The sequence below is a fragment of the Gekko japonicus genome, unplaced genomic scaffold, assembly GCF_001447785.1.
Source record: "Gekko japonicus isolate JY-2015 unplaced genomic scaffold, Gekko_japonicus_V1.1 scaffold730, whole genome shotgun sequence".
NCBI classification, from domain to species: domain Eukaryota; kingdom Metazoa; phylum Chordata; class Lepidosauria; order Squamata; family Gekkonidae; genus Gekko; species Gekko japonicus.
In genome coordinates, this window is record NW_015164689.1 from 720,147 (window position 1) to 742,498 (window position 22,352).

Below are 22,352 nucleotides of genomic sequence, written 5' to 3' on the forward strand. Positions count from 1 at the left end.
ATGAGGGGGGGGGGGGGGGGGGGGGTTCATGTGAAGAAAGACAGCCATTGAGGTGGGAGGGGAGAGAGGGAGACCATGGGTTGAACTGGAGTATCGGGAACTATAAATGTATTTTTAAATATTTAGTCATCTACTTACATGGAATCCAATCCAGGTGTTGTAATTCCTAACCCCAGGGTCTTTTTTAAAGGAAATCCCAGATAGGCAAAGAGAAACCTTTTTTTAAAAAAAAAAAAATTCAGAATAAGCCAAAAATAATTTCCCCTTAATTCCCATTATTCCAGATGCATCTCTATTCTGCCCTCTTCCTAACATTCGAGTGTGTGTGTGTGTGTGTGTGTGTGTGTGAGAGAGAGAGAGAGATCAGATCTCACAATAAACAGCAGAGCAGACTTGTCAGAAGAATTCCCTCCCCCCCCCAATATGCATGAACAGGAAAGCTTATACCTGGAATAAAACTTAGTTGGTCTTGAGGGTGCCATGGGACTCTCTCTACAAACAAGGGAAGAGAGGCTAGGCAATGCAGCAGCAACAGCCCCAGAAGAGGAAGCAGGAGGGAGCTTTTTTCTGCTGCATGCACATGTGCTCTCTTTTTCCCTCCCCCTTGTTTCCCTAAGGAGGAAGAGAGGCTTTGGCACACAGCAGCAGCAATGGCCAACAAATGCAAGTACTTGTTTGTGGGCCGTGTACCAGCCCTACAGGGGCCAGATACAGCCCACGGGCAGTATGATTGACACCCCTTAACTAGAGTTTCATGGTTTCTCCCCGGGCTATCCTGAAGTTGTAAGGCTGGTTAGGAAAAGGGTAATTTATAGGGATGTGTATTCGGCTTTCCCGAACCAAAAAAAATACCGAATAAATACCTTATCGGTATTTATCAGTATTTTTAAAGCTGAATGCAAATTCAGGAAACTCTTCGGCTTTCGAATACAATTTCCTGAAATTGTTTGGCTTTTTCGGCTTTTGGGTAGCCGAAAACCAGCTTCCCTGGGGCTGCGGCTTCCCTAGTCAATTTCACTGGCCGCCAGTCAGCTGTGGGAGTGAAACTGACCAGGGAAAGCCTCCTCTCTCTGCCTTCCCTCCTCCAGCTGCCCCAGGGCTGCTGGAGAGGGAAAGAAAGGCATCTAAACATGCCTGGGTTCCCTGTCTGTGCTCCTCCAGGGGCCCCGCGGCTGCCCTGTGCTTTCCCATACCTCTTTCCCCCCCTGAAGAAGATCTCTGCTTTTGCAGAGAAGCTCGGGGAAGGGGGGAGGCGGTTTAAATGCCTTTCTTTCCCTTCTCCAGATTGGGACGGGAAAGAAAGGCCTTTTAAGCATGCCTGGGCTCCCTAGCTGAATCTCCTCCAGCTACCCTATGTCAGTTAGAGTAGGGAAGGCAGAGAGAGCCCAGGGTTTCCCTTTGTCAATTTCACTCACAGCTGACTGGCGGGGAGTGAAATTGTCAATGAAATCTCTTAGGACTATCGGAGGGAAAGAAGGCATTTTAACATGCCTACTTTCCCCCTGATGGTGTATATCAGACCTGAATATATTTGGGCAATACCAATTATTTCCCCAGCACTGATACTTTACTGTTATTGAACTGGGGAAATTCGGCATTTTCCAATATTTTTCAAGTCTGATTTACCCGAAGCTGAAAAATACCAGGTTTTGTTTTTTGTTTTGTTTTTGCACGCCCCTAGTAATTTAGTTTGACCTTGCCAGCACACAGGCCCATGCAAGGTGTATATGCTTTACTTTTGCAATAGGGAATCCCCCCTTCTTTGACTCTCCCGCTTTATCTAAGCCTACTTAGAATTCTTGGGCAAGGGCATATTTTAGGTTAGACTAAATGTCCTGCCAGCTTCAGAGCATGGGATGCTTTACCAAAACTATATTCTTGCTAGTGTTACTGTGCACCTGGAGTAATAAAGACCATAGATCATCATATCTTATTCTGTGATTGATGGATACCACTCAGAGACCTCCGGATTACACTTGTCCTATGTAAATAGCTGTCAGTTGAATTTCATGTGATCTCTTTTCTGTTGGCAGACACCAATCTGAAAATAATTGTTGCTAAATTTTTAGCACTTGCGGTCTCTTTAAGCTGTTACAGACATGGTTTCAATTTGCCATGCTGTATTTTAATGTTCATTCTTTTGTATGTTACTTTGTATTTGTACTGAGTTTGCTTGCGACCTTTGGTCAAAGGAATGTAATAATAAAAGGAAAGGACAAATTGGCTCAATAGTGATTGTCTAGCCCCTCATCCCATGACAATCCCATGACAACCTTAGTAGGCAAGTAACAAATTCTTATGTGGCCAACTCCAGTTTAAGAGATTGCAGAAATGTTTGGGCTTCACAGACATTCTGAAATCTGTTTTCCCTTGAGAAATCAAACTTTGCTTCCTTTTAACTGTGGAAGAGAAGAGAGGTGAACCTAATATCAACAAAGCTGCAAGGAATAAGAGTATTATGAACCAATAGTCTGGTTCCATCTGCAGTAGAGCACTATTTGGTGCTAACATCCAAAAATATTAACTACATCTCATTCTTTCCTTCATACAGATGGGGTTTGTTGTAAGTAATGAAATTAATCTTACACTAGATATATTTGCACATCATTAACACATTGTCTGTTGTTGAGTGGCATCTCTAACCCCCTGCAGTGTGACCTAACACTGCTTCCTTCTAAAGGGAAGTCCAGCATTTATTTACTGCTTTTTCAAGAAAATTAAGCCATAATTAATGAAAACGTACTGTTCTTATTACAGAATTACTGTACTCAAACTTCAAAATATGACCATATTATAAGTTTCTTCACTTAAATGTCTCAACTGAGGTATTTTCCCAGTTGGTTTTAAATTTAGAGAGTTCGGAGCAGGTAACAAAGGAGTACAAAAAAGAAACACAGGAGATTTTTTTTGATTTTTGCTGGAGCAGAGAGCTTTGTCAACACCCATTATCTTTTCTGTCTGGGGCCCATCACCCATTACACTCTGATGCTTAAGTGAGTTTTATGCTTACGACCTTTGGTCAAAGGAGCTTATTAATTTAGGAAAGTGCATACCTAAAAATAAGAAGTAAAGACAACAAATATAACCTGCAGGTACACTCATCAGGGAGCTGTATTTGGTAAAAGCTTCTTGTTGGGTGTAGGCTTGGTGGCTTGCCTCTCTGTAATATGTGGCACGTCCCTCCCTTGCAATTAAAAGCATTTGGTATCTTCTGCTGGGAAGACTTAACAGAAGTCCACTTTGGCCAATAAACTCATGTTTGCAGGGATAAGCTAGAAAATGGAGGCTAGTGAAACAGGACAAATTTGTAGTTGATTTAGATGTCTGTACTGAGATTTTCTAATTTACAATTCACTTCAGTAACAGTCTTAGAAAATAAATTCAGCATTTGGTAACGGTTAGTGTACTAGCTGCCAGGGTGATGCCATTCTTACACATAAGCTAGTTTAGGGCCCTCGCAGTGTATCCGCCATGACAGCTGTTGCAAAGCAAATTGACCTGTTCTTGCTGTGGTCTGTTCTCATGGCTGGCCATGTTGTGAACCACTGTCTCCACAGGCGGATTTCTCTTTTCCGAGGAGGCAGTGACAGGTTTGCCTTCATTATGTCTTGATCTAACCATGCCAAAAAGAGTTTCTTAAATAGGAGTACATAGATTTTTTTTTTGGGGGGGGGGTTGGGAAAGAGGCATTTCCTGCAGTGAGAGAACATCCAGTCTAGTTGCTTATTCTAAAATCTCCCTGGAGACGCAGAAGTCCAGTAGCTGCTGTTCAGGGAAGCATTACACTTCAGTACACAGCCTGTACAGTCCGATGGAATTCATATGGAGCAAATACGATCAGATCTTTGACACTTGCCTCTCCAGCTATGTAAGAACACTAAATACTTTCTAAAATCCAGGTTTAATTATCTTCCTCTTCCTCATGCTATGTAGTTTTCTGTAGCTCCTTGGTTCAAGGTTTCATGTAGCAACCAGGATTGCTTTATTCCATGTGGGGAATATCTTGTGGCTTGAAAGCTGCATTGAAGATTATTTTATACAGGTGCATTTTTCCCCGTTTACTTGTGACAAACTTCACTGCCTTATACATAATTATGGTCTTAGAAACTCCATTAGGATTGCCTGGGCTGGATTCTGGCTCTTTCTAAAACGTGCAGGCATTGTAGAGGCTGGGGCACAAATAGGAGATTGTTGTCATTAATGGCTAACATTCTGCTGTAGCTTTGAAGATCGTTTTTAACCTTGCCCACCTTGAGACAAACCTGTGTCAGAGTATTTTTGCAATATGTAATTAGGCTTTGCTTCTTCAGAGCTAATTATTAAAAAACAAACCTTATCACATTTGGGTACCATAGTAAGTGTCGCTTACTTCTTAACTTAATTCTAAGGTGTCAGGGGTGCAATGTAAATGACATGCCAATAATTATTTGATTAGTCACACTGCCTTTTGTACTGTCCCCCTCCCCCCAACCCCAGTAGCTAAAATGAACACAGCTTCTTTCTCTAGTCATTGGATATTCATCTATCCAAGAACACTCTTTGAGTTTTAAATGCATCTGCCATAGTACAGAAATTTTTTCCCCCTGATTGAAAATGCAGTTTAGTTGCTTCGCTTTCATAGTTGTGTGTACCACATAGCAGTAACTGTAGGAACAGACACACCAGTAGTGTATTGATACAAGTTTCTTTTCTACCTAGCAAAAGGAGAGGCAGCGTTTGGAGAATTTAAAGAAAAAAGAGGAAGCTGAGCAGCAGAGGAGACAGAAAGTGGAGGAAGAGAAAAGACGGCGACTGGAAGAGATGAAGCGGTATATGTATATATTCATACTCCCTTCCTGTTGATCTTTTTCTAGTTTGTTTTTGAATTGCTTCTAACTGGATTCTCTCCTGTGGCATCAGGAAGCGTGAGGAACGCCTTCGCAAGGTGCTGCAAGCTCGTGAGCGGGTAGAGCAGAGGGAAGAGGAGAAGAAAAAACTTATTGAGCAAAAACTTGCCCAGCATAATGAGAAGGTACATTCAAATGTGGCTCACAATATAAGGAATGGCTAGGCGGGGGGTGTCTCTAGAGTAATGGACAAAGTTCTAAGATGCGAGTAATGTGATGTCTTGGGCTGGTCCTTGTGAAAAGCCCTAAGGGTTTTAACTAGCAAGCTCGTTTTCAGAGTTTCAGACTTAGGTCTCTTGGTGTAGAGAGCCAGCTTGGTGTAGTGGTTAAGAGCCCTGGACTCTAATCTGGGAAACCAGGATTGATGTCCCACTCCACATGAAGCCAGCTGGGTGACCTTGGGCCAGTCACAGCTCTCTCAGAGCTCTCTCAGCCCCACCTACCTCACGGGGTAGGGTGTCTGTTGTGGGGGGAGGAAGGGAAGGCGATCCTTTGAGTAGCGAAGAGCCAGGGTATAAAACCAACTCTTCTTATCAGCCCAACAAACCATTCCCCCACCCCTGTTACCTCTGACAACATTAGAACAGTAAATCTGTCAGTCGTCTTGAGTTTATAATTATCAAGGCTTTCAAATGCCGAGTTGGGTACAGAGGAACTTTGCACAATATGTGCAGGGGGAAATTTGGTCTATTTAAAGGCAAAAGATGTATGAATAACCTCTTTTAGGTACAAGAAGAGAAAATGGCAGAAGAAAAAGTGAAAAAGACTGCAGCTGGCAAGAAAGCTGAAGAACTTGAAGCCCGTAAACAGAGAGCTCTGCAGCTGGTAAGGCAAAAGTTGTTCAAACAAAGGAGAGAGACAAAGAGAGAGAGAGACAGAGATAGAGACAGAAAAGAACCCCGAGTAACTTCTTCCCATTTCCTGAATTCAAAGTCATGTGGCTGCACAGATGAGGTTGGTTTACACGTTTGTGAATTCACTCTGAACTACATAGTTTTATCGTAGTAACTAAAATGAGCCATGCATAACCCTTTCTAGAAGCTTGAACTCATCAGAAATGTTCTACCCCTCATGATTAGAAGCAGCATCAGAATTCCCAGGGCAAGACTGTTTGACTGGAAGACTGTAAGTCCCTGTAACTTCAAATGGCTGAACTGTAAACCTGATTTCACATTTAAGATGATGCTGTGGATTTCAGGCTAGGAGTCCCCAGGTAGATAGTGCTGTGGAGGCTCTTACATGCCGTCTGGTCATGACCTGTCAGTTCATTAAACTCAGACCAGTTGGCTCATATTCTCTGCAACATGCTTGACAGCAGCCATCCTCTTTTCTACTTTGCAGGAAGAAAAGCGCAGACAACAGGAACTGATGCAGAAGAAAAAGGAGGAGGAGCAAGAGAAAGCTAGGCACGCTGCAGAACTGGAAAAAAAACTGGCTGCTGAGAGGGAGCTCGAGAAAAAGAAGCAACAAGGAAAGCTTCAATCACAGCAGTGAGTAGATCTAATCTGAAGTTTGGCATGCAAAGGAAGCAAGTAATGCTGCTCAAGCGATCACTGGGTTCAGATTGTGCCAAAGGCCACACACCCGTCTCCATTTTGTCAATGGTGCAGTGATCTGTTTTTGATTACAGGGAGCGTGAAAGGAAAGAAAAGGCTGCTCACCTGCAAAGAGAATTGGTGGCTGCTAAAGAAAAAGAGCGGCTTCAGAAAGAGGCAGAGGAGAAAGAGAGGAAACTGGTAAGCCTCGTCAGCATTTGAAATGAATTTTTTTCATTTTAGCACATTGCATGCCGATAGCTGTCATAATTTTGTTATAAGCAGCCCACAGGTTTGGGAGGTGCATTGAAAGGGAAATCGAACCTTGTCTGTATTTTTCCAGTGCTGGAAAGTAGGAACAGTGACCCTTTACCAGCATGTGGATATCTCTTTTCTATTTTAAATAGCAGGAGGAGCAGCAGAAGGAGAAATCTACTTCTGATGCAGCGGTTGCCAATAAACAACTGAATGTAACAATAGAGATACAGGTGAGCCTTGAACCAGATCTGAGATTCTAATAGCTCAGGAGAACGATGACTTTTAGATCAGACTTTGTTCTGCCAGGGGAGGGCGTGTTAACAGTAGCTAGAGTATAGCCTTATGCAGGGAAATGTATCCCCATTCCCCACACAGGCATGCACTGAGCACTTTGGTCTTTTCTTTTCTTTTTTGCTGTCAAGTTGCAGTGGATTTATGGTGACCCCATAGGATTTTCAAGGCAAGAGACATTCAGGGTTAGCTTGCCATTACCTGCTTCTGCATAGCAACCCTGCTATTCCTTAGTGGTCTCCCATCCAAATAGTAACCAGGGCTGACCCTGTTTAGCTTGGAGGTCTGATGAGACTGGGCTATCCAGGTCAAGGCTTGGTCTTTATATAAAGCCTTTTAAATCTTCCCGTGTGTTCAAGGACGTTTACTACACTGCTGACAAACAGTGCAATGATCCTACCTTCCTCCATGTAGCCTTTCTTCAGTGACTTGGGAGAAGGCTTCAGAGTTGAGCCAAAAGGAAAGGTGGGGTAAAAAACTTTGCTCAGTGGAGTGATAGGATAGGGGTAGGATGCACCCCAGTATTTCTGTTTCCAAGTCTCAAATACTTGGGATAAACTTTAGGGAACCTTTTTGGTCTTCACAATGTGAGCAAAATGCACCCTTTGAAAGAAGTATGTGGTTTCTAGATGTTCTTAACGGTTTAGGGTTTTTTAGATATATCAGCTGGTGTGTCTGTGTGTGGATAAATGATCAGCCTGTTATGTCAGGCATAAATGGAGCTTATAGGCATTAATTCTTATTCAACAGCTGCTGAAACCAGTCAGTCAAAATCCCCAAACTTTCTTAGTTACAAATCCTAACTTTTTGTGTTCATCTTCAGGCTTCCCTGCAGTCTCACATTGGGACTGCGCTTGCACAGGCCAGCCACCAGAGGCACTCTTCAAGCTACTCTGGTATTTGTTTAACACTCCAAGGGGAGCCCCTCCCCTGCAAGAGCTCATTAGAGGCCACTATGTTGTGAGGACGTGTTCTCTTTGTACCTGGTTGTTGTGAGTTTTTCTTGAAGTTTTCTTTTCTTCCTGGGAACTTTCCCCTCTTTGGGAAATGTCACAGAGGGCTTTGTTTAAAAAACATATCCAGTGCAATACAAAAATTACCCATTCAGATGAACACCTTTTCTGCTTGGGTGAAGCTGATAACATAGCCACGTGCAAGATTTGCCTCCGATTTACCCCGAAAGCCCACTCAGATTAAGCAACATGCTTAAAGGCAAACTTATGGGAGAAAGCGTTCCCTTGCTCTAATAGCACAGCAATGGAAACATCTGCCCTGGCAGAGCACAGTCAATCCTTCCCTTAGAACCAAGCAACTTGTGAGCCCGCCATCAAGCATCTCAGTTCCGAGGACAGGCCCAAAGCCTTGGGTCCGATGGCTTGCTCGATCAGCTGAATGCTGTGTATCGAAACCCCCTGCCTAAGAAAGCCCACTCTAAATCCAAACATAGGGAGAAGCATCGCTCCAGTTCCAAGACGCTCCCGGAATTGATTAACTCTTCTGTTCCAGCCAAACCGTCTTCAGTTTCAATGGAATGACACTTCAAAAGCTGCTGTAGATTTTTATAAAAGACACAAATATTGTAAATGTCATGTGTTTTATTAGCTAGACTAGGAAAAAGGCTCGTATTTCCACAACGGCCTCTAGAAAGAGGCTCTGGGTGGGTGCCCCGGCCTTGGACACTCAGTGTCAATTTGCTGTGGCGACCTCAGCAGGGTATAATGACACTGAGTCCACCATTTTCTCCAGAGGAACTGATCTCTGCTACCTAAAGAACAGTTGTAATTTTGAGTGATCTCCAGCCCTCACCTGGAGATTGGCAACAATGGTTCCCCAGAAGGGAATGGTTGGTTTGGAGGGTGGAGTCTATGGCTTTGTACCTGTCCGAGGTCCCACGCCTCCTGAAACCTCATCCTCTCCAGGCTCCATCCCTCACATCTCCAGGAATTTCCCACCTGGAGTTGGCAACCCTATCTTCTTCCCAGCCAATCATCAACCTACCTTTATTTCCCTCTCACTCTTCAGCTTTCCACCCCCCACACACCTGCAGCCTCTCCCGTGCTCTGAAGCCCTGACTGCTACGTCACATTGGCTGTCATATGGGGGCCACCTCAGCAGCATATAAGGATACAGAGCCCACCATTTTCTCCAGGGGAACTGATCTCTGCCATCTGGAAAGCAGTTGTAATTCTGAGTGATCTCCAGCCCTCACCTGGAGATTGGACACATTTTACCTCAGAACAGCAAACTGTTTAGACTGTTAGAGGCAAAAGCCAATCAAGTTGCATATGCAAACGACCTCTGTGTTCCGAGGCAAAGGCCAATGAGGCTGCAAAGGCAAATGACCTCTGTGTTCTGACTGGCTATGGGGGGGGGAGGGGAACAGCAAACTGTTTAGAATGTTGGAGGCGAGACTCAAGCAATGCAGCCAGTGGATAAGGGACAGATTCTGAGTGACACACCAGGGCGCCAACCAATTCGGAGCATGTGGAATTTTCTAGAGAAGTGGGTTTTATACATAAGGGAGATGACTGAAAAAATAAACTGTATATCTTCTTCGTGGTCTCTGTGCATCACACCCTTGGGATATACTGCGCCTGCGCTGACCTTCTCGGTACCGGTAGCTAGCAAAAGGGATTTTCGCGCCTCTCCCAGGTCACGCGCCGGCTCCACTGCGCATGACCAAGGAGGGGCACGCAGATCCCGCCAGTTCCTTCTGACCGCCGCCCAACAGCCTTCAAAGAAACAAGATGAAGGGCCGAGAGCAGAGGGGAAGGAGGGCGGGTGGTGTGAATGCACAGATGACCACTCGAAGATCACCAGTTACAGGTAAGCAACCTGTCTATCTTCTTCGTGGTCTCTGTGCATCACACCCTTGGGAGAATAGCAAGCAATAACTCTTACCTGGAGGAGGGGCCGAGGCCCTACACCTGCGCCGTCTGCAAAATAGACCGACCCAACGCCACACGACGAGTAGACCGGACATCAAGGGCATAATGCTTCACGAAGGTGAGCGGAGTAGCCCAAGTCGCAGCGTTGCAGATGTCCTCCAATGGCATCCCTCTCAGGAAAGCTGTGGAAGCCGCCACCGCCCTTGTAGAGTGGGCGCGAAGTTGACCTGGAAGAGGTCTCTTAGCCAAAGCGTAACATAGCTTGATTACTTCCACAATCCACCTGGACAGCGTCTGGGAAGAGATCTTCTTCCCTAGGGAGGGCATACTGTGAGCAACAAACAAGGCTGGAGACTGACGAAAAGACTTGGTCCTGCCCAAATAGAACAGCAACGCCCTCTTAACATCCAGAGAGTGCAATTTCCGTTCCTCTTCATTGGCAGGAGACGGGAAAAATGACGGCAAAACTATATCTGAACGTAGATGAAACTCCGAAACGACTTTCGGTAAGAAGGAGATGTCCAAAGACAACGACACCCCATGAGGGGAAAAAATCAAGTATGGTGGATCACACCTTAAAGCAGACAACTCACTGACTCGACGAGCAGAAGTAATGGCCACCAGAAACGCAGTCTTGAGCGATAACAACTTTAGAGAGCAAGTGGCCAGTGGTTCGAAGGGTTTTCCCATCAAAAACCGCAAAACTAAAGCCAAATCCCAGGCCGGAGTCGGAGAACGACGGGGAGGGTACAGGCGAATAAGACCTTTACAAAACTGTTTCGTCTGAGGATGCGAGAAAACTGAAAACCCATCAATAGATGGATGAAAAGCTGACACCGCAGCTAAATACACCTTAACTGAAGAAAAACTGAGTCCCAAGTCCATTCTGGACAAAATAAACGCAAAAATAGACCTCAAATCCACTGGCGGAGGAGGTAAATTGGAAGAACTCAAGTACTGTAGGAATAAATCCCACTTCTTTGCGTAAGACGTCCTAGTAGACAGTTTACGACAATTCAACAGGACCTCATTGATACGGTCATCCATCACTGAAAGCGTATTTCCCATAGAGTCAACTTGAGACTCAGAGGATCGTAGTGAAGGACCTGGCCTTCCTGAGCTTGGAGGAGATCCAACTCCTGCGGGAAGTGTACGAAGGATCCCTTGGCTAACCGCAGCAGTGTCGGAAACCACACCTGCCGAGGCCACCAGGGGGCTACCAGGAGACAATGGGGCTTGTCCTGTTGTATTTTCACAAGCACCCTGTGGAGCAGCGGAATCGGAGGAAATAGGTATAGAAAGTCGTGAGCCCACGACATCAACAGACCGTCCCCCATTGACAGAGGGTCCAACCCCGCTCTGGAGCAAAACCTGGGACACTTCTTGTTCAATCGAGTTGCAAAAACATCGATGTGGGGATGTCCCAGATGTTGAAAAAGAGGAAGGAGATACTTTGAGTTCAACTCCCATTCGTGGTCCGATGCTCCCCCTCTGCTCAGGAAATCCGCTTGTTGGTTCAAAGTTCCTGGCAGATGGGCAGCTTGGAGAGTGATGTTCCAATGAAGGCACTCTTCCCATATGTCCATAGCTAGCCTGCAAAGGGACCTGGACACGGTCCCGCCCTGGCGATTGATATAAGCCATCGCAGTTGTGTTGTCCGTAAAAATCAACACAGCTTTTCCTACAACCTGTCTGAGTAAGGATCTGAGGGCAAATTTTACGGCCAGCAGTTCCAGATAGTTGATATGATGACTCTTCCAAAGGGGTTGCCATGGAGCACCCACACAAGTGTCGTCTGTATGAGCACCCCAACCCCACAGGGAGGCATCTGTGGTGATGGACATTACGGGAACGATCGGTTGGAACGGTGCACCCGCCAACAGATTGGTGTCCACGAGCCACCACTGCAGGGAGACGAGGACCTGCGGAGGCACTACCAGTTGAAGGCTCGGAGGATGGATGGAAGGGCGAAATTTCTTTAGAAACCACAGCTGCAACGGGCGCATGCGAAGGCGTGCATATTCGATCACGGAAGTGGTGGCTGCCATGAGACCCAAGATCCGCTGAATGTGGACCGCTGATGTCACGTTGGACTGGAACAAACGTTGAATTTCCAGACGAATGGTATCTGCCCGTTGGCGAGGAAGGTACGCCCGAGTGGCTAGGGAGTCTATGACAGCTCCTATGAACTGCACGCGAGTTGCAGGTTGCAGCATGGATTTCTGTAAATTCACCAGAATTCCAAGGGAGGATAGGACCGACAATGTGATGGTGATGTGCTGAAGGAGACATTCTCTTGAATCTGCCACCATCAACCAGTCGTCTATATACGGAAAGATCTGAATGCCCTGAAGGCGAAGATGAGCGACGACAACCACCATTACCTTCGTAAAAACCCTGGGGGCGGTAGAGAGCCCGAATGGAAGGGCTTTGAATTGGTAATGGTCCTCCCCGACTGCGAATCTGAGGAACTTTCTGTGACGAGGATGGATGGAGACGTGAAAATAAGCGTCTTTGAGATCTAAAGTGACCATCCAAGTCCCTGGAGACAGGAGTGGTAAAATGCTTTGCAACGTGGTCATGCGAAACTTTCTGTAAATGATGAACCGATTGAGAAAACGAAGGTCCATGATTGGACGAAGTCCTCCGTCCTTCTTGGGGACCGTGAAATATTTGGAATAAATCCCGCGGCAACAATCCGCCATCGGGACTTTCTCTATAGCGTTTTTTTGTGTCAGCGATTGTACCTCCTGTAGCAGGGCAGGAGACGCCGGGGTTCTGATAAAACGGGAGATTTTGGGAGTCAGAGAAAACTCTATGAGATAGCCATCTCTTATTATAGAGTGCACCCATTTGTCCGTAGAAATGGCGAGCCATGCGTGCAGGAAGGGTGCAAGGCGAGTCTGAGCAGTAAGGTTGAAGTCAAAGTCCCTGTTTGGGATTCTTAGGGAATTTCGACTTATAGGCACCGGACGATTGTCCCTTATTTTTCGGGGGAAAAGACCGTGACTGAGAGGGAGGTCTTTGCCATTGATCCGTAGGTGATTTGTTGTACGGTTGCCTGGTCGACCAAGGTTGCCTAGGCCACTGCTTGGATTTCGAGTATTTGGTCGTGGGGGAGATCCCCAAACTCTTGGACGTCTTGATACTCTTATCCATTTCCTGCAGAACCGTGTCAGTGGTGGAGCTAAACAATCCAGAACCTTCAAAGGGAAGGTCTTCCACCGAGGATCTGGTGTCATATGGCAATGATGAAGAGCGGAGCCAGGCATGTCTGCGTAACGCTACAGAGGTTGCTAGAGTCTTACTAGCGGATTCCAGGGAATGCTTGGCAGCACTAATTTGGTGTCTAGCCAAGACCATCCCTTCATTCTGAATCCTTTTAATCTGAGGTTGGCACTCTTTGGGCACGTGCGGGAGGAAATCATTCAAACGCTTCCATAAATTGAATTGATAACGGCCCATGCAGGCGGCATAGTTCGCCGTTTTAATGCCCATTGCACCGACAGTGTAGAATTTTCTACCAACCGAATCCAACTTTTTTCCTTCTTTGTCTGATGGAGTAGAGTGGCTCGCTTTTCCTTTCGTGGACGAGGAAACGACCAAAGAATTGGGCTTAGGATGTGTGTATAAAAACTCAGCCCCTGATTCCTGGACCTTGTACATGTGATCCAGACGCTTATTAGAGACATTAATGAAGATCTCTTCCCAGAGGCTGTCGAGATGGATTGTGGAGGTGATCAAGCTATGCTACGCTTTGGCTAAGAAACCTCTTCCAGGTCAGCTTCGCGCCCATTCTACGAGGGCGGTAGCAACTTCCACAGCTTTCCTGCGAGGTATGCCGTTGGAGGACATCTGCAACGCTGCGACTTGGGCTACTCCGCTCACCTTCGTGAAGCATTATGCCCTTGATGTCCGGTCTTCTCGTCGTGTGGCGTTGGGTCGGTCTATATTGCAGACGGCGCAGATGTAGGGCCTCGGCCCCTCCTCCAGGTAAGAGTTATTGCTTGCTATTCTCCCAAGGGTGTGATGCACAGAGACCACGAAGAAGATAGACAGGTTGCTTACCTGTAACTGGTGATCTTCGAGTGGTCATCTGTGCATTCACACCACCCGCCCTCCTTCCCCTCTGCTCTCGGCCCTTCATCTTGTTTCTTTGAAGGCTGTTGGGCGGCGGTCAGAAGGAACTGGCGGGATCTGCGTGCCCCTCCTTGGTCATGCGCAGTGGAGCCGGCGCGTGACCTGGGAGAGGCGCGAAAATCCCTTTTGCTAGCTACCGGTACCGAGAAGGTCAGCGCAGGCGCAGTATATCCCAAGGGTGTGAATGCACAGATGACCACTCGAAGATCACCAGTTACAGGTAAGCAACCTGTCTTAGCGCCACTGAAATGTGAAGGCAAAAGTTCTGCCAAACATCTAGTGTAAATTCTGCCAGCAAGCAGGAATTTTTGTCTCCGTGTGCCCAAACTTGGTCTTTGTATAGATTCTGCAAGCAGATGCTTATATGAGCATCTGCTTTCTGTGTGCTTTAATTGTAAGAGCTAAAAGGCATCCTTTCTTGCCTGCACCACAGTCAGTTGCCATATTTATGCACATTCTAAAGTAAGGTTCCTTCCCTCCTCTATTCAGTTCTTGGTAATAGCAGCTCTAGAAACCACAAGAGCCTTGCCCCATGCCACTTGCTCTGTCAGTTCTGTAAGTAAGTAGTGAAAGAAAGCACTTCAGGAGAGCAATTATTTGGATGTATTTACTGCAGGTGTAGCTTCATAGCTGTTGAGAGAGCAAGTTACCACTAAGGGCAAGGTTTCCACAAAAGAAGCAATTTTTCTTGCTGTAGTCCTTGGATCAAAACTGGTACATTTTTGAAAGGAGAGAAGAAATTGTCAAAGTATTTCATGCCTAAAAGTCTTTGTTGGGATTATGTTTTTATCGGCCCATTCTTCAAGAAGCTCAGGGTGGTCTCTGTCACGCCGTCTAGCCATTATTCTACATTGGAGGTTGAGCTTCCTATTACAGTTTCTGCACTAGCTATAACTTCCACCTCACAATTTTTTCCAGAACTCACCTTCCTGCAGCTCATACCCAATGACACCACAGGGTCCCAAGCATCCAAAGTTTGACGTAAATAATTATGGGATGGATCTGAATAGTGATGACTCCACCGATGATGAGAGCCAGCCCCGCAAGCCCATCCCTGCTTGGGCTACTGGTATGTTTGAATCCATTTGTGTGTCCTTTGCAAATCAGTGTTGGTAAATTGCCGATGTAGACTTTTAGCCTGTTCCTAACTATGCTTTCTTGAATAGAAACCTGAGTTCAGTGAAACATGACTTCTACTAGGTGTGGTTAAGGCTTACCACCTTGCTTAGTTGAATTAGTATGGTTTAGCCTTAACGATGTGTCCGGAGTCTGGATATTTCAAATGTTTAGTAGCTAGTGAGTTTTCAGTCTCTCAGTGGTTGTTGCCATGGGAAGGGGGTGGGGCTACAGATGGGACATCCTTTCCAGGGGTTCCCTCCCTTTCCCTTGCACCCTTCAGCCTTGGAGGAGTCAAGGGCCCTCTGGCTCTTGGGCTTTACTAGAGAGGGCCCAGAGCACCATCCCTGTCCTGCAGGCAACCCTTTTTTCCCCCCGTCAGGGCATGTCCTGATTTTGAGGTCTGGTATTTTGAACCTGAAAAATACTGGTATTTTCCAATATTTTTGGATCCCAATATCGGTATGGTATTTGGATTTGGGAAATATTTGGGTAACCAATTTTTTTCTGCCTTCATTGTACCCTATAGGGACCATTATAGTCAATGGTCCCCATAGGGTATAATGGAGAATCAATCCGGGGGCATCAGGGCTCGGGGGTTGTTTTTTGATGTAGAGGCACCAAATTTGCAGCATAGCTGCTGGTGCCTCTCTAAAAAAAAAAAACCCTCGAGTCTCAAAACGATTTGACCAGGGGGTCCAATTCTGTGGGCTCCCAAAGAAGGTGCCCTCATCCTCCATTGAAATCAATGGAGGGGGGGAAAGGTATTTAAAGAGATCATGGTCCCTTTAAATGCCTTCTCCAAGCTGCGGAACTATGCAGCTTGGAAAACTTTGAAGGCATTTAAAGGGCTCACAGTCCTTTTAAATGCCTTCCAGGTGAACTCGCCAGCCCAAGCTTGGCCGGGGTAGCATGGAGCTGTCAGCTCCTGCCGTCCCCTCCAATCCTGGGCTGCCTTGTCTCCTCTTTTCAGTTTGGTTTAAACTGAGCTACAAAGAGGATCCTGCCCAAGATGGCACGGAACTGTCAGCTCCCTCCAATCCTGGGCTGATTCCGCATTGCAGCCAAGGGCTCTCCGTGCAGGCTCAGCTGGGGCTCTGCTGGGCAGCCCGATTTAAACCATACTGCCGAACAGAACCGCCCCCATCCTCCAATGGATGAGGGGAAGGCATTTAAAGAGATCGCAGTCACTTTAAATGCCTTTTGCAAGCCGCGAGTAAACTTTAAAGTGGCGAGTTCACGCAGAAGGTGTTTACAGGGACTGCGATCCCTATAAACACCCTTTACCTTTAGCTATCCACCGGTCCCGAAAAATCCTGAATATTTTCAAGATGTTCAATATAGGGTATTTTGGGGGTATTTTTTCAGTTTGGTTTATAGCGCACATTCCTAGTCCTGATGTGCGGCCAAATGTGAGGCATGAGGGACCCAGGCAGAGTAAATGAGAAACAGTTTACCTAACTGTTGCCATATTTAATACATAGGAAAACAGTTTTAAAAATGGGGCAGAATTAATATAGGTACTCTACAACCTCACAGGGCAAAACTCTCACAGAAAGAAGCTGGCTAGAAAACAAAGCTCCCTAATGCAACTGCCTTACTTAGTTCCTATTCCAATCCCTATACCTAGTCCTAGTAGGCTGGACTCACGAGGCGACGGATCGACTCCCTCCAGAAGCCAACCTCACTGCCGCTCAGCTTCAGGGGGTGAACATCTTCCCTCCCTGTGCAGAGTCTTGTACACTCTCTCTCCCTCCAAGTTCTTCCTCATCAGCGATGGACTTCTGCTTTTCCTCATTTCCCCCCAGTGGTTGGGAACGCAGGCTTATTGGGAAATTTAAACAAAGGGCCTCAGGCATTTGTGGAAGAGAGGCTTCCTTGAGCCCCACAGGCTGCTCATTCTTCAGCCTTAGGCCTAGGATCATTACAGCTGTATTTTCTCACATGGTGTTACACATGTGGATATATAACTTCAGCACTTCTGTTGTACTTGTGGGACCTGCATTGAACTGCTTGATAGAGGAGCAAAAATATACCTTAAACTGAGTTGGGAGACTGAGGGAGTCACTTTTTAGTTTCCTTCCATGTGCTTTAAGAGCTTTGAGATTGCCTGTTGAATTTTTTTGATAGACCGGAAACAAATATTTTGTGCTTTCTCTCTCTCCCCCCCCCCCTTTTTTTAGGAGATCAACTAACCCAGGCCATCATCCGCCAGTATTTTAAGCCTCCTGATACTGATGCATTCTTTGGGGTTATTAAAAGTCCCAATCTGGAAGAAATCTTCTATAAAAGCAAGCCACGTTACCAGAAGCGTACTAGTTCTGCAGTATGGAATTCACCACCATTCCAAAGTGGCAAATCTACGGCAGGGCAATCGTGGCAGAGCTTAAAGAGATGGTGAAGGTTTCTTGAGATTCGATGTAGTAATTTTGTGGGAGGGAATTTTTACTTTTAAACATATTTACTTTTCTTTGAACAATAATAAACATTTCTGCTCTGTGTGAGCACTTAATGCACTGTCTTCTTTATGTTTATATGTTGTTTCTCCAGGAACCTGCCCTGTGTTTGAAATGTATGTGTGGGGCAGTGTTTCCTCTAAGCTGAGTTAGTGTGAGCTAGCTCAGTTTTTTAGCCTCCAGCTCACACATTTTTGTCTTAGCTCAGGAAGGAGGGCTCCAGAGGAAACTGATTTATGCAGTAACCAGATGACTCGCTCACAACTTTTTAATGCCAGCAGCTCACCAAGTAGGATTTTTGCTCACAAGACCCCACAGCTTGGGGGGGGGGTGCTGTGGGGAATCGCAAGAGGGGGCCAGTAGTTTGGGGATTCCACCTATCTGCCAAAACCTCCCCCTTTTAGCTCTGGCATTTGAGCAGGCTGATCTCCTCCCCGTTCCCCCAGCTATGCTCAACTTTCTGTGCTTACTGAATTGTGTTTGGTTGTTATTTTGTAGGTTTGGGGTAGGGGGTAATGATGACAATTGTATTTTGCACACCCAGATTTCTATTTGTGGTTATTAGGTTCTAGTGGGTCTCTCTGTGGGTGGCCTGCTTTTGCTGCTTTAGGATAGGCACAGGGCCAGCAGTTTTATTGCTAACATGCAATGATTGGTACATTTGACAGGTCTATGTACCTTACTGATCTGCCACTACATTGATGCTTCAATCCCTGCGTACAATACAGTGCAGAATTAGGCGCACCTGAGCCTTTTGATTTCAGTTGGCTTAGCATCTAACTTTGCATAGGATCAGACTGCTAATACAGATTGCCTCTTTATGGAAATTATATGGAGCATCAGCGATGTGTGCACAGAATCACAAGTTGATTATTTGACCAGATATGTTCTGTACAAAAGGCTTGTACGTTATCTAATACTACTTTGTACACACTGAATGGGGGGAGGAAGACAGACTTCAATTTTCCCATCAATTTTTAGAAGCAGATACTCTGTAGTTTTATACTGCCAGACAAACCTCTTCACTTCTGTCATAACTAGGGGTGTGCACAAAAAAACCCTGGTATTTTTTAGGTTCAGGTCACCCTGCCAACAAAAGTCCGCATGGTCAAAGCAATGGTATTCCCAGTAGTCATGTATGGCTGTGAGAGTTGGACTATAAGGAAGGCCGAGCGCCGAAGAATAGATTCTTTTGAACTATGGTGCTGGAGAAGACTCTTGAGAGTCCCTTGGACTGCAAGAAGAACAAATCAGTCAATCCTCAAAGAAATCAACCCTGACTGTTCCCTGGAAGGCCAGATAATGAAACTGAAGCTCAAATACTTTGGCCACCAAATGAGAAGGGAGCACTCACTGGAAAAGACCCTGATGCTGGGAAAGATTGAAGGTCAAAGAAGACGGGGACGGCAAAGGATGAGATGGTTAGACAGTGTCAGCGATGCAACGAACATGAAATTGAGCCAACTTCGGAGGACGGCGGAAGACAGGAGAGCCTGGCGGGAGATTGTCCATGAGGTCGCGAAGAGTCGGACTCGACTGTGCGACTGAACAACAACAAACCAATATACCCGAATCCAAATATTGGTGAGATATTGGCATTTGGGAAAAATTGGTAATGCTGAATATATTCAGCACCATTATACTCTATGTGGAAAGTCCCCATAGAGTATAGAAGAAGAAGAAGAAGAGATTGGATTTATACCCCGCCCTTCACTACTGAAAGGTGTCTCAGGGCAGCTTACAAATGCCTTTCCCTTCTCCTCCCCACAACAGGCACCCTGTCAGGTAGGTGGGGCTGAGAGAGCTCTTGACAGAAACTGCTCTTTTTCAAGAACAGCTGTACCAGAACTATGGCTTGCCCAAGGTCATCCAGCAGGTGCAAGTGGAGGAGTGGGGAATCAAACCCGGCTCTCCCAGATTAGAATCCACGCACTTAACCACGACACCAAACTGGCACTGGAGCCTTTCCTTCCCCAGCACCCTACCTCTGGTCAGTTTCACTGCTGGCAGATCAGCTGGGAAGTGAAACTGACCAGGGGAAGCAGCTGGGCAGTGGAGGAAAGGAAGATTCATGGGGGGAGGCATGTTTAAATGCCCCCCTCCCTTCCCCAGGGATGCGGGGCACCTGGGAAACCCAAGTCTAAGCAAGCTGCCTTCTCTTCAGAGATCAGCTTGCCTGGGCTCCCCAAGGCTGTGGGGTGCCTGGGGAACCCAAGAGGAAGGCAGTTTAAGCTGCCTTCCCTCCAAGGATCAGCTTCCCCAGGCTGCAGGAGCCCGGGGAAGGGAAGGGCAGAGATGATCAGTTTCAGTCAACTGAAGCTGACCATTGCCTTCCCTCGCCGATCGGCTTTTATTCAGGAACACCTTATTGGCAGCCAAATCAGATTAGAAAATCTGATTCGCCTTAACAAATACCTGAAAAATACCAATAAGGTATTTTTGGGGTATTTTTTTCAGTTCGGTAAAGCTACATGCACACCCCTAGAACCCATACCCTTTTAATTTTGTGTATTGTTTTTCAAAGTGTAATTAATGTGTATAAAGAATACATGTGAATGCTCATTCAGCTTTCCAGCCAAGGTTCAGACAAAAACCTTGTATAAAAACACTACAATTTGAACAGATATGGACTTCCTGAATCAGGTCTTTAGGCATATTTGAATTCTGTGGTTCTGCCACTTCATTTTTTCCCCACACAACAGAAAAGGGGGAAAAGAGCAGGGGGGGGGGGAGACTTGAAATCCAGCAACTAAATAAGATCTTTTTAAAAAGAAAAACAAGATACGTAAAGACAAAAAGGTAACAATGGTGGTGGTGGATCAACAAAAGTTATTATAAACAGTTTCCAAATATTTAAAAATAAGTCCATATGCAATTGCTGTTTATATGCCATGCGTTCAAATACTGATCGAATTCTAAGCTCTTCAGTCCATTGAATTCACTGGAGCTGGGCTTCTATCTTTCCAGTGTTGTAATATGAGTCTTAGCTGTAGTAAGGGCACAGGCAGAAGTATGGTAGATCTGCATTGAAAGGGAATGCCAGTTGAAGGCATCCATAGGCAAAGCAGCAGATGCAAGACCATGCCAAAGTGGCAGCGCTGGGCTTTTGAGGGTAGCTTAGTCCCCACCCAGCAAACTTCATTACACAATTGACATTTAGAAGAAGAGGCTATTCTCAGAAATGGTTTTCTGTGACCTTGGCTTCCACTATTACACCCTCCTCCTTAAGTGTCAATAGTGGAAGCGTGATCTCTGCCAAGAACAAACATAATACCTAAGACTCGTCCTTCAAGAACAATTGCAGTAAGGATTTTGCTGAGATATTGATACAGCTTGAGCAAATGAGGAACAACAGCACAGGTTTGGATGGAAATTAAAGAGAAACTTTAGAAACCTTGTCACAGGTAACTGATCAAAATTGCAGAATAATGAGATATAGGGACACACTTGTTAGATTTCGGCTGTGGTCAAACGAGCAGTTTGCGCTGATATCGTTCTGGTACCTTTGCGGATGTAAAGAGCATGACCAGACAACAACATTTGCTTTCCATGCCCCCGTTGTCGGCACCCGGGTCCAGCGCATCCTGGAAGCTTAGTTTGCGAACACCAGGGGAAGTTCAGTCTTTAGGTATGCCAGCACTTCCACCCCGCATTGCTCAATGTCTGAACCCCACCCCACCCCCCATTGCGAAGTCAAGCCATTTGGGAAGTCTGAACCTTCCATTTCCTCCTCCTCTGGGTTTGACCAGGTAGCTATGTGTGCATAAGCACGTAACCACCCCTGGTGTTGTCAATCACCGTGGCTAAGTAGTCGTTCTGGATCAAAAGGCCCCGGGGGGGGGGGAGCAACAAATCCCCCCCCCACCCCTCTCCCCCATTTCTGCATCAGAGTTGCTTTTTGAGAGCATTCCATGATTGACACAAGGGTAAATGCACTGAAGTCAATGGGACTACTCTCCTGTAAATCTGCACCTCCCCCATGTATTCCACAGAAGAGAGGTGAAGGGAAGGAGGCTGAGAGGGGCTGGAGTACTTGGCAGAGGGATTGTGGCGCTGGAGATTCGGACACACGCTTATGGATGTGGCTGAAAGACCAAAAAAAAAAAGATGTTGCAATGATCTGAATGATCGACCATGGTGCGAGTGCGTGGTGAAGTTGGTTCAGGGTGGGGTGTCTGATTAAAACTTCCCACAACTATGTAAACCACTGCAAATACAGGCGCAGCCAGATTGCGCCCAGCCCCAAGTGTGATTGCAGCTTTAGAAGAAGAGAAGAGATTGGATTTATACCCCGCCATTCACTTGGAGTCTCAGAGCGGTTTACAAACTCCCCTCCCCTCCCCTCCCCACAACAGACACCCTGTGAGGTGGGTGGGGCTGAGAGAACTCTGACAGAAACTGCTCTTTTTCAAGGACAGCTGTGCCAGAGCTTGTGACTGACCCAAGTTCACTTCAGTAGGTGCAAGTGGAGGAGTGGGTTTGGAGTGGGGAATCCAACCCGGTTCTCCCAGATTAGAGTCCGCACACTTAACCACTACACCAAACTGGCTCTCCAGTAAGAGAGCTCTCACACATACACCACACTGTGTTAAGATGGAAGCCCTGGAGAACTGCTCTCATCACTCTAACCTCTGCTTAAGAGGCCCAACTTAGACTGAAGGTAGTGGGGCACTTGTTTTTCAAAACATTAATGCTACCTGGCATAAACTTCAGCTGGACTCTCCCACCTTAGAAAGGGCACACAGATGCTTAACAAAACCGCCTGGGAATGATGACATGCAA

At 46.2% G+C, this 22,352-nt stretch overlaps 1 protein-coding gene across 1 annotated transcript in view; it reads left to right on the plus strand.

Annotated features, from left to right (window-relative positions):
- LOC107108846 (inner centromere protein-like) overlaps nucleotides 1-17,549 on the plus strand; it is a 41,805-nt gene extending 24,256 nt beyond the window's left edge. Inside the window, exons 12-20 of the mRNA XM_015409368.1 lie at nucleotides 2,552-2,563; nucleotides 4,699-4,808; nucleotides 4,900-5,011; nucleotides 5,613-5,711; nucleotides 6,228-6,376; nucleotides 6,517-6,622; nucleotides 6,829-6,909; nucleotides 14,917-15,067; nucleotides 17,298-17,549. Of these exons, the coding sequence (XP_015264854.1) occupies nucleotides 2,552-2,563; nucleotides 4,699-4,808; nucleotides 4,900-5,011; nucleotides 5,613-5,711; nucleotides 6,228-6,376; nucleotides 6,517-6,622; nucleotides 6,829-6,909; nucleotides 14,917-15,067; nucleotides 17,298-17,515 (1,038 nt within the window). The 3' untranslated portion in view covers nucleotides 17,516-17,549. The remainder of the gene's footprint in view (nucleotides 1-2,551; nucleotides 2,564-4,698; nucleotides 4,809-4,899; nucleotides 5,012-5,612; nucleotides 5,712-6,227; nucleotides 6,377-6,516; nucleotides 6,623-6,828; nucleotides 6,910-14,916; nucleotides 15,068-17,297) is intronic.
- Nucleotides 17,550-22,352: the final 4,803 nt, after the last annotated feature.